Here is a 15,840-nt window from a genome sequence, read left to right on the forward strand (position 1 = left end):
AAATTAATACAAAAATTATCCTGGAGTGGTGGTGCATACCCGTAGTCCCAGCTACCCAGGAGGCTGAGACGAGAGGATCACTTGATCCCGGGGATGTCGAGGCTGCTGTGATCGCACCACTGCCCTCCAGCCGGGGTGGCAGACTGAGACCCCATCTCATAAAATAAATAAAAGCAAACAAGAAAAAAAAAAGGCTTGAAATATATCTGATAGATAAAAGGCTAATCAACACAATATATAAAGAACTGCAAATCAGTAAACTAAGAGCAAATAACCCAATATAAAGACATTAAAGGGTAGCCATGGACATCTCAGACGACGAAAAACGAAAGGCAGTAAACGTAGGAAAAAACGTGTAATTGCAACGTGATCCAGGAATAGTAAGCAAAAAGCAACGATTAAATACTATTTCCTCATCCACCAGAACGCCAAAAATTAAAAAACCTAACAATGACCAGGGCTGGCGAGAATGTGGCAGAAGGTGATGTCACATACCCTGCAAGTGGGAATCTAAACAGGTTCAGGGTTTGTTTGGGTTTTTTTTGTCGCAATTAGGTGGCCTGTTAAATTTTTTTTCTTCAGACAGAGTTTTGCTCTTGTTGCCCAGGCTGGAGTGCAATGGCTCGATCATGGCTCACCGCAACCTCGACCTCCCAGGTACAAGTGATTCTCCTGTCTCAGCCTCGCAAGTAGCTAGGAGTACGGGTATGTGCCACCAAGCCCAGCTAATTTTTTTGTATTTAGTAGAAACGGGGTTACACCATGTTAGTCAGGCTGGTCACGAACTCTTGACCTCAGGTGATCTACCTGCCTTGGCCTCCCAAAGTGCTGGGATTATAGGCGTGTGCCACTGTGCCCAGCCACTTTTTTTAGACAGAGTCTTGCTCTGTTGCCCAGGCTAGAGTGCAGTGGCGCCATCTCAGCTCACTGCAACCTCTGCCTCCCAGATTCAAGCGATTCTCCTGCCTCAACCTCCCAGTAGCTGGGATTACAGGTTTCCAGCAAATCCCTCTGAGCCGCCCCCGGGGGCTCGCCTCAGGAGCAAGGAAGCAAGGGGTGGGAGGAGGAGGTCTAAGTCCCAGGCCCAATTAAGAGATCAGATGGTGTAGGATTTGGGAGCTTTTAAGGTGAAGAGGCCCGGGCTGATCCCACTGGCCGGTATAAAGCGCCGTGACCCTCAGGTGACGCACCAGGGCTGGCTGCCGTCGGGGACAGGGCTTTCCATAGCCATGGCCCAGCAGTGGAGCCTCCAAAGGCTCGCAGGCCGCCATCCGCAGGACAGCTATGAGGACAGCACCCAGTCCAGCATCTTCACCTACACCAACAGCAACTCCACCAGAGGTGAGCCAGCAGGCCCGTGGAGGCTGGGTGGCTGCACTGGGGGCCACCGGCCACCCACCTGCCCCACCCAAGGGAATCTCTCTTCTGCACATCCCCACCAGCAGAGAAGGCTTTCTCCCATAGCTTTTCTGATGACACGAATTGGGGGGTCCTCTCCAAATCTTGAAGGACACCATAATATCGAATATGCATTCTCAAGCCACACAGGCTTCCTAGCCCCTTTGAGAATCCGTGGCCGGGGAAGAGTTTATGTGCTCTTTCTTTGTGGCCCGTAGATGAGTGTGTTCACTGCTAGCGAGTGACCTCTCATTCCACGGAGTCCCTCAGCTTCCTGGGGAAGAGCTGGGTCTGTCTTTACATTTGAAGCCAAAAGGAGGCAACGTACTGACACACCCAAGGGAGGCGGGAGGGTGGGGAAGACAGCAGCAGAGGGCAAGAAACTTCTAGAACTTCAGGGTCGTCAAAGGCTGTAGCAGTCATTTTGTCGAACTCCATGATGGGGCCACACGGCTTTTGGCTGCACACCTCTGGGGGAAGAGGCTGCACTGGCGCCCAGGGCCATCTTTCCATTTGGCGCAGTCCTGGGAGAGAGGGCTCAGGCCCAACAGAAAGCTGAAAGCTCTCATCAGGGCAGCCCGAGTTCTGCCATTGGGAGTTGCCCAATCCAAAAGTTTTGCACGCAGGCCCTCAAAGAAGCTGAGGACGACAGTGACCGCCCCACTCCTGACCCTCTCCCCGGGTCCCTCCTCCAAACCAAATTCCTTTGGTGCCTTCAAGAACATCGTGCAGGCCGGGCGCAGTGGCTCACTCCTGTAATCCCAGTACTTTGGGAGGCAGAGGCGGGCAGATGACGAGGTCAACAGATAGAGACCATCCTGGCCAACATACTGAAACCCCATCTCTACTAAAAATGCAAAAATTAGCTGGGCTTGGTGGCGCATGCCTGTAGTCTCAGCTACTCAGGAGGCCGAGGCAGGAGAATCGCTTGAACCCGGGAGGTGGAGGTTGCAGTGAGCCGAGATCACGCCACTATGCTCCAGCCTGGCCACAGAGTGAGACTGTGTCTCAAAACAAAACAAAACAAAAAACAACATCGTGCAGGCTGTGGTTTCCAGAAGCCACGCCAGCTCCTTGGTTGCCAATAAATATCCCGCTGTGGGGTGGCCAGGACCGAGTGCCAATTAGTGACAGAGTGCCCAGACCAAACCGGATGAGGATCTTGCAGTTGACTTCAATATGACTGTGCCCAGAATTTCCTCGGTGGCAATGCAACAGTCTCTTCCTAGATGCCCCCAGACTTCATCAATGCATGATGCTTCAATGCACTCTTTTCAAATGTCGGGGTGGGTTTTTTTTCCCCCACAAAACTTCAAGCATCTACTAAAGTAGAGGGAAGAGTGTAATGAACCCCAGGACCCATCACTCAGCTTCCACGGTTTCATCTCATTTCATCTGTAACCCCTCCACTACCCTTTCTTCCTGATTCTTGGAAGCAAATCCAAGGCATCACACCCTTCCCTCTGTAAATCTTTACTATGTTCCTCTAGGAGAAAACGGCTCTTCTCAATACATAACCACAAGTCATCATCACACCGACAAGTGTAACAATATTTCCTGAATAGCTTCAAATATCCTACTAGTGTTCAAAAAATGTCATACGTATTTTCAGTTTGCTTGAATCAGGGCTCAAATAAGGTCCACACATTCAGATTGATTGATACGCCTTTTGACTACCTTTGAATCTAGAGGTTCTCTTTCTATCTCCCTGCAATTTATTTGTGGAAGAAAGCAAGTCGTTCACGACGTAGCTTAACAGGCCCCTCTGACGTTGTTCTTATGATTTTTCTGTAAATCGGTAGTTGATCTGAGGATCTGACCAGAGGCAGGTTGGATTTGTTGGTGTGTTTTGGCAAGGAGAGTGTCTCTTTCCTGGGGTGTTGGCAGCTACCGAAACTCAGTGCCCAGACCAATTAAACCACTGGGGATGGAGAACGACGGCATTCGGACACCTTACCCTGCCTTCACCTATTGGTGACCAAAACCGTAACATCTTCACAGGTCTTCTTACCCTGAGGGTATATGCCACTAGGTTGCGTAGTAAACCAGTGTGTTTCAAGTGCCTTAGAATAGTCCCTCTCTAAGTGATATGCCACTCAAGTGGATATGCATTTAGCTTCATTTCTTTTGTTGCTGATTTTCAGAGATTGTTCTGTAAATTTAAATTTTTATTTTATTTTATTTTACTTTTTCGAGACAGTCTCACTCTGTCACCCAGGCTGGAGTGCAGTGGCACGATCTCTGCTCACTGCAACCTCCGCCTCCTGGGTTCAAGCGATTCTTCTCCCTCAGCCTCCCGAGGAGCTGGGACTACAGGTGCGAGCCACCACGCCCAGCTAATTTTTTTTATTTTTAGTAGAGATGGGGTTTCACCATGTTGGCCAGGCTGGTCTCGAACTGCTGACCTCAAGTCATCTGCCGACCTCGGCTTCCCAAAGTGCTGGGATTACAGGTGTGAGCCACCGCCCCCGGCCACTTAAATTTTGTTTTATAATTATGTCATAAAACAGTTAAAAGTTTCCAATTAAAATCTAGAAAAGAAGGTGTATTTGAAGAAGTCTGGCTTCTCTGCGCCACCACCCCCCGCCCCTTCCCTATCTACCTGTATTTCCTTGAATCACTTTGCCTGGGAGTTGACTTTGATTCTCTTGCTCGTTGCTTCATGAAATCAGTTCCAGAACTTTCAGGAGGAAGGGGTAGGCCATGACACCAGCCCCAGTTACACTGGTGGCAGCTCCTGTCCCCTCCCCCACTGCTGCTGGGACCTGTTCTCTCCTTTGCCCCCTTGTCCCTGCACTGCCCAATTTGGACCGCAAGGGTTGCCAGGGAAGGGCACGAAGGGCACTGGCTGCCTTGTTTTCAGAGGTCGTAGCACCTAGGTTGCTCCAGCACCTTGCACTTGCCTGCAGGCCAGAGTGTCCCAAACCCTCCCAGTCTCAGCGGCTCTTCCCCAGTTCACCCGAGGTACTTCCCAGGGAAGAGCTGCCGACAGTTTGGGGGTTCTCTGTTCTTAGGTCCATCAGCAACCCCATTGCTCCCCTCTGCTTCCTTCTGCACGGAGACTGATGCCATGCAGGTCTTCAATTGTCAATGATCTGTCCCTACTGCTCATACTGGGGGTTCCTCGGGAGCCAGTGCCAAGTATCGGGATTGCAGACATTGCCTGTGGGTTTCCGGAAGCTCCTTGTGTTAGGAACAAATGGGGCCCGTGCACAGAGGGCAGCAGAGGTCTTGTGGGATCCAGCTGTGCTAGGGGTGAGATTTATCTGTCTCTCCTGGCCGTAGCCAGGAAATCCCCATTTTTCTTAAGCTAGCTTGAGCTGGGCTTTTCTAACACACAGCTAAAGAATCTCTTGATAAATCTTGGGACTCTCCATGAGGCCTTATATGGCAGCAGGTCTGTGGCTTGCAATCCCTTCAAGTAATCTGCCAAAAACAGTGTTATGACAAAGGTCTTTCCAACACAAAAGGTGTAGAGCCCTAGCAAACTCCTACAGAATAAAAAGGAGAAATAATTCGTTTGTAGTCCCAGCTACTTGGGAGGCCAAGGTGGGAGGATCACTTGAAGTCAGGAGTTCGAGACCAGCCTAGGCAACATAGCCAGACCCCATCTCTACAGAAATAAAAAAATTGCCATTGTGGTAATGCACGGCTGTAGTCCCAGATACTCGACAGGTTGAGGCAGGAGGATCCCTTGAGCCCAGGAGTTCCACGTTGCAGTGAGTTATGATTGTGCCACTGTACCCCAGCCTGGGTGCCAGAGCCAGACTCTATCTCTATTTTTTGTTGTTGTTGTTGTTGTTGTTTTTGAGACGGAGTCTTGTTCTGTCACCCCGGCTGGAGTGCAGTGGCGTGATCTCAGCTCACTGCAACCTCTGCTTCCTGGGTTCAAGTGATTCTCCCGCCTCAGCCTCCTGAGTAGCTGGGACTACAGGCGCCAGCCACCACACCTGGCTAATTTTTTTTTGTACTTTTAGTAGAGACGGGGTTTCACCATGGCCAGCTGGTTTTGAACTCCTGACCTCAAGTGATCCACCCCTTCGGCCTCCCAAAGTGCTGGGATTACAGGCGTGAGCCACCGCTCCCAGCTGACTGTATCTCTAAATATACAATAATCACAGTCATAATCAGGACACCAGTCATATTGGATTAGGGCCCACCCTAATGACCTCATTTAAACTTGGTCATTTCTGTAAAGGCCCTATCTCTGAAAGTGGTCACATTCTGAGGTATTGGAGTTAGGACTCCAACCTATGAATTTGGGTGGGACACAATTCAACTCATAACACATTCGTTGATGAATTTCCTCATTCATTTATTTTCTGAGCATCTAGTGTATGCTGGACACTCTGTGAGGATGAATGAGTCACAGTCTCTGGTGAGAAAGACAAGGCTTATATTTGTGTCTCAGTACTGGCTGCTATAAGAAATTACCAGGCTGTGCTCGGGGGCTCAGGCCTGCAATCACAGTACTTTGGGAGGACAAGGCAGGAGGATCTCTTGAGGTCAGGAGTTTGAGAACAGCCTGGTCAACATGGTGAAACCCCATGTCTACTAAAAGTACAAAAATTAGCTGGGTGTGGTGGTGGGTGCCTGTAAATCCCAGCTACTACTCGGGAGGCTGAGGCAGGAGAATCGCTTGAACCCAGGAGGCAGAGGTTGCAGTGACCCGAGATCACATCACTGCACTCCAGCCTGGGCGACAGAGCAAGACTTTGTCTCAAAAAAAAAAAAAAAAGAAAAGAAAAGAAAGGAAAAGAAAAGAACCAAAGAGAAATTACCATAGATTGGGTGGCTTTTAAATGACAAATTTATTTCTCACAGCTCTGGAGGCTGGAAGTCAGGGTGCTAGTGTGCTGGGCTCTGGCGAGGACCCTCTTCCTGACTGCAGATTGCCAACAACTCATTCTATCCTCACATGGTAGAAAGAGAGCTAGAGAGCACTCTAGAGACTCTTTTTTTTTTTAAGTTTTAATTTAAAAAAATTTTTTTACATGCCCAGGTTGGATTTGAACTCCTGGGCTCAAGCAACCCTCCTGCCTCAGCCTCCCAAAGTGCTGGGATTACAGGCATGAGCCACCATTCCCAGCTAATTTGGGCTGTTCCCAAAGGCTCAAGTGATCCTCCCACGTTGGCCTCCTGAGTAGCTGGGGCTACAGGCGTGAGCCACCAGGCCCAGCTTCTAGGACCTTTTATAAGGCACTAATTCCATTCATGAGGGCCGCACTTGCTCTGCACACATGACCGAAAAGACCTGCCAAAGGCCCCATCTCCTAATACCATCACCTTGGGGGTTGGGATTTCAACACAGGAATTTATGGGGGGCACGTACATTCAGATCATCATGAACAGTAACTCCTATATGTGACAGAAGGTGACAGAGGTGGGTAGTGGTCTTCCCCTCAAGGGGGTGAGTTGCCACTAGCTGGGGAATCTGGAAAGGCTTCTGGAAGGCAAATGCATATGAGCTGGGCTTTACACGAGGAAAGCGCTTGTCTACGGAAGGGCAGAGGACTCGGAGGTAGGAGGTGGGGCTGGGGCAAAGGGAAGAGGGGAGCAGGGAAGTGGGGTGACTGCACACTGGGAGTGGGGAATCAGATGAAGCAGACGATGAGGAGTTCTGTTAAGTTCAAGGTGCCAGTGCCAGTGACCAGCAGGCGATGGTCTCTGGCTTGAGGGACAGGATGGAGGGGAGACTGTCTGAGGATGGACAAAGCTGGAGGGAAAGAGCCAACTGCAAAGGCAGGAGGGCGGGAGGGGGAGGGGAGAGGTGGGATCAGCACTGGTATAGACAGGTGGTGCTGCAGCCCAGCTCCTCTCTCTCCTCTGCCTCCTGCCCGCAGCCCCCTTCGAAGGCCCGAATTACCACATCGCTCCCAGATGGGTGTACCACCTCACCAGTGTCTGGATGATCTTTGTGGTCATCGCATCCGTCTTCACAAATGGGCTTGTGCTGGCGGCCACCATGAAGTTCAAGAAGCTGCGCCACCCGCTGAACTGGATCCTGGTGAACCTGGCGATCGCTGACCTAGCAGAGACCGTCATCGCCAGCACTATTAGCGTTGTGAACCAGATCTATGGCTACTTCGTGCTGGGCCACCCTATGTGTGTCCTGGAGGGCTACACCGTCTCCCTGTGTGGTAAGCCAGTCGGGGCCCAGGCTCAGCGGAAACCACTCATTCACCCTGCAAGCCCCTCCGGCCACCTCATGATGACCTGGGCCCAGCTGCTCCTGTAGGTCTGTCTCCCTCCACATCTGTGCCTCACATCCGTATACTGACGGGTTCTGGAGGCTTCCATCTGAACACTCACATTAAATTCAGCTCCCTTAAGTCAAACATACCCTGAGTTCCTACTAATGAGTCAGGCTCTGCCCGGGGACAGCCAGTTTGGAGCTGTGGGGCTGGTGTGGGAGGAGACAGATACAGAGCTAGACGACCCCAGAACGGTAGGGGGGTGGAGACTCTGGGCACCCTGGACAGAACTCCCCTGCAATTAGGGATGCCTGCTCTTTCAGCTCACCAGCATCCTCTTTTCCCGGAGGAGACACAATTCCCAGATCCTCTCCCGATCCCCATCACTAATATCTCTGTGGGCCACTATTTCGCTCAGGTCAGGAGACAGTGGCCGAGAGGTGCCAGTGTGCCAGGCTCTGTGCTAAGGAGGGGGCCCTATACCCAGATGGCGACCACACAGTACCATCATCAGTCCTCTCAGACAAGAAGGGGCCTGGGGCAGGTGGTGGAGGAGCGGCTGGGAGCAGTTTGTGGTTCGAGTGGGTAGAGTACCACCAAGCAGCCGTGGCTGGCGGACACGAGGTGGGCAGGCCCAGGTCTCAGAGGCCTCAGAGGTCACGCCCAGGAGCTGGGACTTTATTTCAGGAGGGGGAGACCCCACATCCAGCAGCAGCAGCTCCTGTTCTTGCCTCCCCACAACTCTTAGCAGCCTCCCCAACCCCACCCCCTGTCAACTGCCTCAAATTGTACCCACGATGGCCCAGACCAGAGTGGGTGCTTGTCCAAGTCCTGGCACTACCCCGACAGTCTAGAAGGGGAGCCAAGGGAAGGTCAGGCAGAGAAGGTCCGTCCCCAGGTCCAAGTGCTCTCTGCAGCAGGCATGGCCTCGATGGTCACACGGCCCTTCCCGAGTGCCCCCTGCATCTCCGCCCACGGCTGTCTCCGTTTCTGCCATGGTCTCCCGCTCACCCTTGCCTCTGCTCATGGTCTGTTCTTGGGTCAGTCAGGTGCCAAGCAGCCGGCACTTCCCCACCAGTTTTGGTCCACAGATGCCCTTGGCCATGTGGGAAGCCTGTGGACCCCATCTTAGAGGAATAGCTGCAAACGCATAAAACGAGACCCATAGGATTACGAAGGCAGCAAATTATATTGAAATACAGTTATCAAAGTATTAAACATTCATCAGTAACATAGTCTTTAGTTAAAAGCATTTATTGGCCAGGCTCATGCCTGTAATCCCAGCACTTTGGGAGCCTGAGGTGGGAGGACTGCTTGCCTCCAGGAGTTTGACACCAGCCTGGGCAACATAGTGAGACCTCTTCTGTACGACAAATAAAAACAGCTGGGTGTGGTGGCACACCAGTAGTCCCAGCTACTCAGGAGGCTCAGGCGGGAGGATGGCTTGAGCTCCGGAGGTCAAGGCTACAGTGAGCTATGATGGCACCACTGCACTCAGCCTGGGCAACAGAGTGAGATTCTGTCTCAAAAAGTAAATAAAAATGAAAGCATGTATTAAACGCATTAGTGACACCACTCAGTGCTAAGGTATTAAATAACAGGATCCCGCCTGACAACCACTGTTATTTCAGAGTAGTGATGAACATAAGTGATATTCGAACTGTCTGCCACCTCTATGAATTGACAGGAAAACATCTGTGTCCTCTCTTGCTGACCGAGTCACGGGTACTGCTAATACTGCCATGTTCATAACGGAAGGAAATGCCCAGTGTCTGTTCGAGGTTGGTGGAAAGAAAGATGTCATATTTCCACCTCAGTCCACGGAACCCTGAATTCTCTGTGCAGACGTTTGGGGTCTAAGCAGGAGAGTGGGAAGCTTTGCTTCCCACCTTTGCTTTGGCTCAAAGCCCTCATCTGTCTGCTCTCCCCATAGGGATCACAGGTCTCTGGTCCCTGGCCATCATTTCCTGGGAGAGATGGATGGTGGTCTGCAAGCCCTTTGGCAACGTGAGATTTGATGCCAAGCTGGCCATCGTGGGCATCGTCTTCTCCTGGGTCTGGGCTGCTGTGTGGACGGCCCCGCCCATCTTTGGTTGGAGCAGGTAAGGGTGCGAGGGCACGAGATGGATTGGGCAGGGTCAGACTCTGTGACCTTAAGGCAAATCACTTCCTTTCTCTGGGCCCCTATGAGCGTGCAATGTCTATCAATGTATGAATGTGGCTGCAATGTAGGAATGGCTCTGTGGTCCCCAAACCTCTGGAAACATATTTGTCCCAAGCACGATCAGGTCACAGGAGCACACGGAGCTGAGGCCATGAGCACAGCTGTCAGTGAACGCACAGCGTGTTTGCATTCCAGGTCTCTTTCTTGCACATGCTGCCCCACCCCGCCCCCCACCTTTCAGAGGCTGCTTGGGTCATAGATCCACCTGGGCCTACAGAGCACATGTCCTGGCCAGGCCAAGCAAGTGGCTCAAATGTTTGATTGGGATGGACTGGATGGGACAGCATTTCACTGTTTTATCGACAAGCTTGTGAATAAGTTCTCGTGGTGTTTGGAGAGGGAATGTTCTTTCCTCCAGAACGTTCCACAATTCTAGGAAACAAACCTTGTGGAAGCCTGTCTCTGTCTCCCACCCTCCTCATGCCGCCATGCCCCACACAGCTGCCCGTTATCAAACATGTGTGGCGAGCTGACCCTGGTGGAGGCTCTCCCGCGGGTTATCTCATTTAATCCTCCAGGCCACCAAGTGAGCAGGGCCCTTTATTTCAGTCACGGCCTAGCTGACCTCAGATAAAAGACTCAGCTCTTCATGGGTGTTCTCAGAAGGTCAGGGCAAGACAGAACCTCACACTCCCTTCGTAAAGAAGGGGAGTGATTGGGAAGATGAAAATGTTCTGGAAGCAGATAGTGGAGATGGTTGCACAGCACTGTGAAGGTACCATAGGTCATAATGGTACTTTTTTTTTTTGAGACAGGGTCTCACTGTGTCACCCAGGCTGGCACAGTGCAGTGGTGTAATTATGGCTCACTGCAGCCTCGACCTCCTGGGCTCAAGTGATCCTCCTACCTCAGCCTCCTGAGGAGCTGGGCCTACAGGTGCACCACTTCACCTGGCTAATTTTTTTTTTTTTTTTGTAGAGACAAGATCTCACTATGTGTTCCAGGCTCTAGTCTTGAATTCCTGGGCTCAAGCAATCCTCCTACTTCTGCCTCCAAATGTGCTGGGACTATAGGCGTGAGCCATTGTGCCTGGCCTATAATGGCACATTTTATGTTATGTGTATTTTACCACAATTTTAAAAAGAGGAAAGGCATGACATCTAAAAACGGACAAGGATTTACCAAAATCCTACCCAACGGTTTCGTTTTGGGTTGATGAAAATGTTCTGGAAGCAGAGGTGGTGACTGCCACCGAACTGATCGCTTCAAATTGGGTAACCTCATGCAACGTGAATTTCACCTCAATTAAAAAAAACAAACCCCACCCGAGTTAGCACCATGCCTGGGCTGGGGGTCCTGGGTCACCCCACCCTGCATCAGGACTGGCTGCCGGCCCTTCTCTCCAGGTACTGGCCCCATGGCCTGAAGACTTCATGCGGCCCAGACGTGTTCAGCGGCAGCTCGTACCCCGGGGTGCAGTCTTACATGATTGTCCTCATGGTCACCTGCTGCATCACCCCACTCAGCATCATCGTGCTCTGCTACCTCCAAGTGTGGCTGGCCATCCGAGCGGTAAGCCCCCCATTCCTCCTGGCCTCACCCCCGTCCTGCCCCTAAGCTGCTCTGCCCTCAAATCAGTCCACTGAGACTCCTAAACTATTTTTTCAAAAATCTCTAGAGAAGAGGATTCTACCGCTATAAGAAAATATTAAGATCCAGCGATGAGAATCAGGCGATTCCTTTGGGGCTGTACCAGTGGCTGCAGGTTCAGCCCCAGCCCCGTTGTCCTCAGCTCTGTGAGACGGGAAAGCACTGCCACTCTCTCCCTGGAGGAGTCCACTAGGGGAACAGAGGTGTGCCTTGCCCCGACCCTGGACAGTTCTCCCCGGGGTGGAAAGGCTGCCTTTCCCACAGAGTAGAGTGGAGCAGCCACATCAGCAAATGACACCTGCAAATCAAGGCGTGTTTTTATGAGGCTGCCACCAGAGTACCCTTGTCCCTTTCATAAGCTGTGGGGCTGACCAAGGAGTGGACCCGAGTGTGCCATTTGCCCCCGAGCCACTCTCCACCCTCCATGTCTGGCCCTCTGCCCTGGGAAGCTGATCCTGTCCACAGCCATCACCCCCCATCCGTAGCCTAGGTTACCACTGGGAGCCCTGCAGGAAGTCAGCGCAAGGGAGGAGAGCCAGGCTGGTTGTTTCTGTTAGCAGTGGGAGCCTTTTCAGGGTGCTGACTTTCCTATATGAAGCTGCCTGTGCCCACAATTGGATGGGCATGCCTGCCAAGCTCTCTCTAGAGGAGTCTGTGAGCCTATGAAAGGCCCCCTCACCCCGCCACCTTGGGGTGAAGGCTCCCACAGGTACCCAACCATGGCTTGGGCTGTATTAGTCTGGGATGGTGGATCCCTAGCTCCAGAATGTGGCCCCAGCTCTGCTGTCTCGGCCGTCCCTGCATTCCAGCCCTCACACTCCCTCTCTCATCCCCACTCATCTGCCTGCCGTCAGTCCCTCATCCCTGGCAGGCGGTGGCTGGCCTCTGTGGCCTCCCCCACAGTGCCTCTGCCTGGAGGCCATTCGTCTCCCTCCTCTCAGCAGGTGTGAAGGAGCCACCCCACCACAGCTGCCCTCAGCTGCCTCACCATGAGTCCAGGGCAGGATTTAGTCCACAGAGTGGCCAACCTGGCCTAGGAAGCCTGAGGGAAGTGTATGCATTGCTCTGACACTCCCATCGCGCATCCCACCGGCCACTGCTTTCGCCTCCCCCGCCATCTCCATCTTGTAGCTCCTTCATTCTCCACGCTCAGTGATCAATCAAATCAGGCCTCCATGCTCAGGCCTGAGCGCAGAACAGGACAGTCTGTTACGGGATCAGGTGAAGCAAAGGAGCTTGTTAGATCCAGCTCTGGGGTCATCTTAGGCCACGCCTAGCTGTGTGCCACCTCCAATTCTAGAAGAACTCGCCCGGGCCAGCCTGAGGCCGCCATGTCCGCCTGGGGCCGGCTGTGCTCCACTCAGGGCTGGAAGCTGGCTGCTGGGCTCCTCTCCTCCTCCCCACAACTCCCTATGCCTGGGTCACCTGCCTCTTGCTGCCCCCCAACTCCCAACTCACTGTCCCTGTCTCCCTCAGGTGGCAAAGCAGCAGAAAGAGTCTGAATCCACCCAGAAGGCAGAGAAGGAAGTGACACGCATGGTGGTGGTGATGGTCCTGGCATTCTGCTTCTGCTGGGGACCATACGCCTTCTTCGCATGCTTTGCTGCTGCCAACCCTGGCTACCCCTTCCACCCTTTGATGGCTGCCCTGCCAGCATTCTTTGCCAAAAGTGCCACTATCTACAACCCTGTTATCTATGTCTTTATGAACCGGCAGGTAAGCAACACCATCAGCAGATCCCACTCAAAATGCCGTGTGCCCTAGAAGGGTGCAGTGATGGCCCCACCTGGAATCATGTCTCTGATCACAAGCCCGTGGAGCATCTGGGGGACCCTCCAGGGAAACGACCGGGAAAGGCTCAGCATGTGACCCAGCCCCAGCCAGTACTCCAGCTGGCCCTTAGCAGAAGGCTTAGGTGTGCCCTCTGGAATCCTTCATAGTCTCGGCCTGAGGGTGGCATTTCCCAAAGCGTCGGTGTGCCGTGTGTTCTTCCCTTCCGGTGGCCCCAGAACTATGGCTGCCGAGCTTCAGGGGCTCTCCTGGCGTTCAGACGCTCTAGGAGTTGGTGAGCCCTAGGTACATCCACCCTAGGTGTGCCCCTCTTCTGTTCAGACTCGACCCTTCTCAACCTTCATCTCTCCATTTTCAAACCATAACCTCTGGAATTTGTCTTCCTATAAGAACAAAAGCCGGCCCTCCTTGGCTACGCTGACCAAGAGTTCAAGAGCTTTCACGAGTTCGCGGGTTAGTTCGGGGGGACGTGCTGTGGTCCTGCCCAGAGGCAGCCTCCTCAGCTGGCATACTGGGCCTCAGCAGCAAGCTGCTCGCACACCTAAATCCCCCCACCTCTGTAGGTTACAGGCTTCATTAAAGCGCAGCTGTGATGTGACTTGATGATGGCCAGAAAGGTGTGCAGAGGCCTCCCACCTCACCAGGCCCAGTGCATCCCTTCCACTGGGCTCTTCCTTGCTTCTCCATCTTAGAGCCACTCAACGGCTCCAGCCCCTTTGGCTCAGCTTTGACTCACACAAGCCAAGTCTGCAGAGTTCATTAAGGGTTCATTCTCTCTGGTAACTTTTAAACAGTAAGTAGGACCAGGCCTGCAGTGGATTTCCGGGAACTCGCTGTAGCACACTGATGCCCGGAGTGTAGTTCTGTCCCTGACCCCCGTTTCCTGACTTTCATGAGGGTCTTTTTCAGGTTTCTGGAATCCTAAACTCTCTTGCCAAGTACTGTCTTTACTGGATTATTTCCATTCTCCCTTCCAGAACTCCCCCTCCTAGACAGATGTCCGCACTTCTGGACCTCACCAGGCCTCGAACTTTGCTTTTACCCTTTCCACGTAATTATCCTGTCCTGCCACATTCTGAGAGAATTTTCTGGAATGCAGTTCCATGAAGACAGCAAATTTTGCTCAGGACAGAGTCTGGCACACAGTGTGTGCTCAAGCAGCAGCTGCTGAATGGGTTCCTCAGCCCTGTCTCCCAGCTCTTCAGCCGAGCTCATTCTGCTGTTCGTCCCGTTTCTTATGTTATTAATTTCAACCATCATATTTTTATTTTGAGAGTTTTGATGCTAGAGGGAGTTAGAGCTAGTCAAGGGTAGGCCTGAAATATTTAGAAAATGCCTTTGGTCTGGGTCCTCAAAGCATTGTGGTTACTTCAGTGATGACACAGGACATGATTTGAGACATTCGTATGGCCCAGATCTCTTTGGGGTGAAGCAGCAAAGACAGACCCCTCCTGGTACCGGAAGACGCTTGGCTGGAGAGATGACGTGGGGGCTAGATTGTCATTACCTAGGCCTCACCTTGCCCCAGATCCATGGACTGGAAAAACCATGACAACCACATGCCTTTTCATTAGCATTCCTCTGAGCCGCTCACCAGACAGTCTGGGGACAGGTCACCACTGTGCCTTAGCTGTCACTGTGGATGAGTGTCGTGGGGCTGCCGTCACAAACTACCACAAACTCAGTGGCTTCAAACCACAGAAATGGATTCTCTCAGGGTTCTGGAAATCTTGAGTCTGAAATCAGGGTGTTGGCAAATGGAAAGGTTCCCTATGGAGGCCGAGAGGCAGAAGCAGCTGCAGGGCTGCTGGCAGTCCTTGGCGTTCCTTGACTCCAAGGTGTGTCGCCCCAGTCTCTGCCTTCCTCTTCACGTGGCCTTCTTCCCTCTGTCTGCGTGTCTGTGTCCAAGCGTTCCTTTTCTTATCAGGACACCAGTCATTCGATTAGGACCCACCCTGCCCCAGCGTGACCTCGTCTGAACCTGAACACATCTTTTGGGGGACACACTTCAACCCTGTGTAGTCACCATCAACTGCTAAGTCAGATGACATCCCCGCGTGTGAGGGAGAAATAATCCAAGCCTTCCTCCATCCCCCATGGGATTCGGAATGGGTGAAGGGAAGGCTCGGGCACGTACATTCAGCACAGTGCTCCACCCTTCCCTGCTCTGCTCAATAACACTTTCTGTCCTTCCAGTTTCGAAACTGCATCTTGCAGCTTTTTGGGAAGAAGGTTGACGATGGCTCTGAACTCTCCAGCGCCTCCAAAACGGAGGTCTCATCTGTGTCCTCCGTATCGCCTGCATGAGGTCTGCCTCCTACCCATCCCGCCCATCGGGGCTTTGGCCACCTCTCCTTTCCCCCTCCTTCTCCATCCCTGTGAAATAAATGTAATTTATCTTTGCCAAAACCAACAAAGTCACAGAGGCTTTCACTGCAGTGTGGGACCACCTGAGCCTCTGCGTGTGCAGGCACTGGGTCTCGAGAGGGTGCAAGGGGGATAAAGAGGAGAGAGCGCTTCCTAGACTTTAAGTTTTCTCGAGCCTCATGTCTACCGATGGCGTGAAAGGATCCTGGCAAAATGGAAGTGTGAGGCAGGTGGGCGTCTATATCCATTTCACCAGGCTGATGGTTACATAATCGG

General features: G+C 52.4%; 1 protein-coding gene across 1 annotated transcript; it reads left to right on the forward strand.

Moving 5' to 3' along the window:
• The first annotated feature begins 1,153 nt into the window (after window positions 1-1,153).
• OPN1MW (opsin 1, medium wave sensitive) lies at window positions 1,154-15,610 on the forward strand. Its single transcript, XM_003279299.2, has 6 exons — window positions 1,154-1,341; window positions 7,242-7,538; window positions 9,526-9,694; window positions 11,163-11,328; window positions 12,883-13,122; window positions 15,394-15,610. The coding sequence occupies exons 1-6, from the start codon at window positions 1,230-1,232 to the stop codon at window positions 15,502-15,504; spliced, it is 1,095 nt and encodes a 364-aa protein (XP_003279347.2). The 5' UTR covers window positions 1,154-1,229; the 3' UTR covers window positions 15,505-15,610.
• The last annotated feature ends 230 nt before the right edge of the window (window positions 15,611-15,840 follow it).

Source organism: Nomascus leucogenys, chromosome X (genome assembly GCF_006542625.1).
Source record: "Nomascus leucogenys isolate Asia chromosome X, Asia_NLE_v1, whole genome shotgun sequence".
Lineage (NCBI taxonomy): Eukaryota > Metazoa > Chordata > Mammalia > Primates > Hylobatidae > Nomascus > Nomascus leucogenys.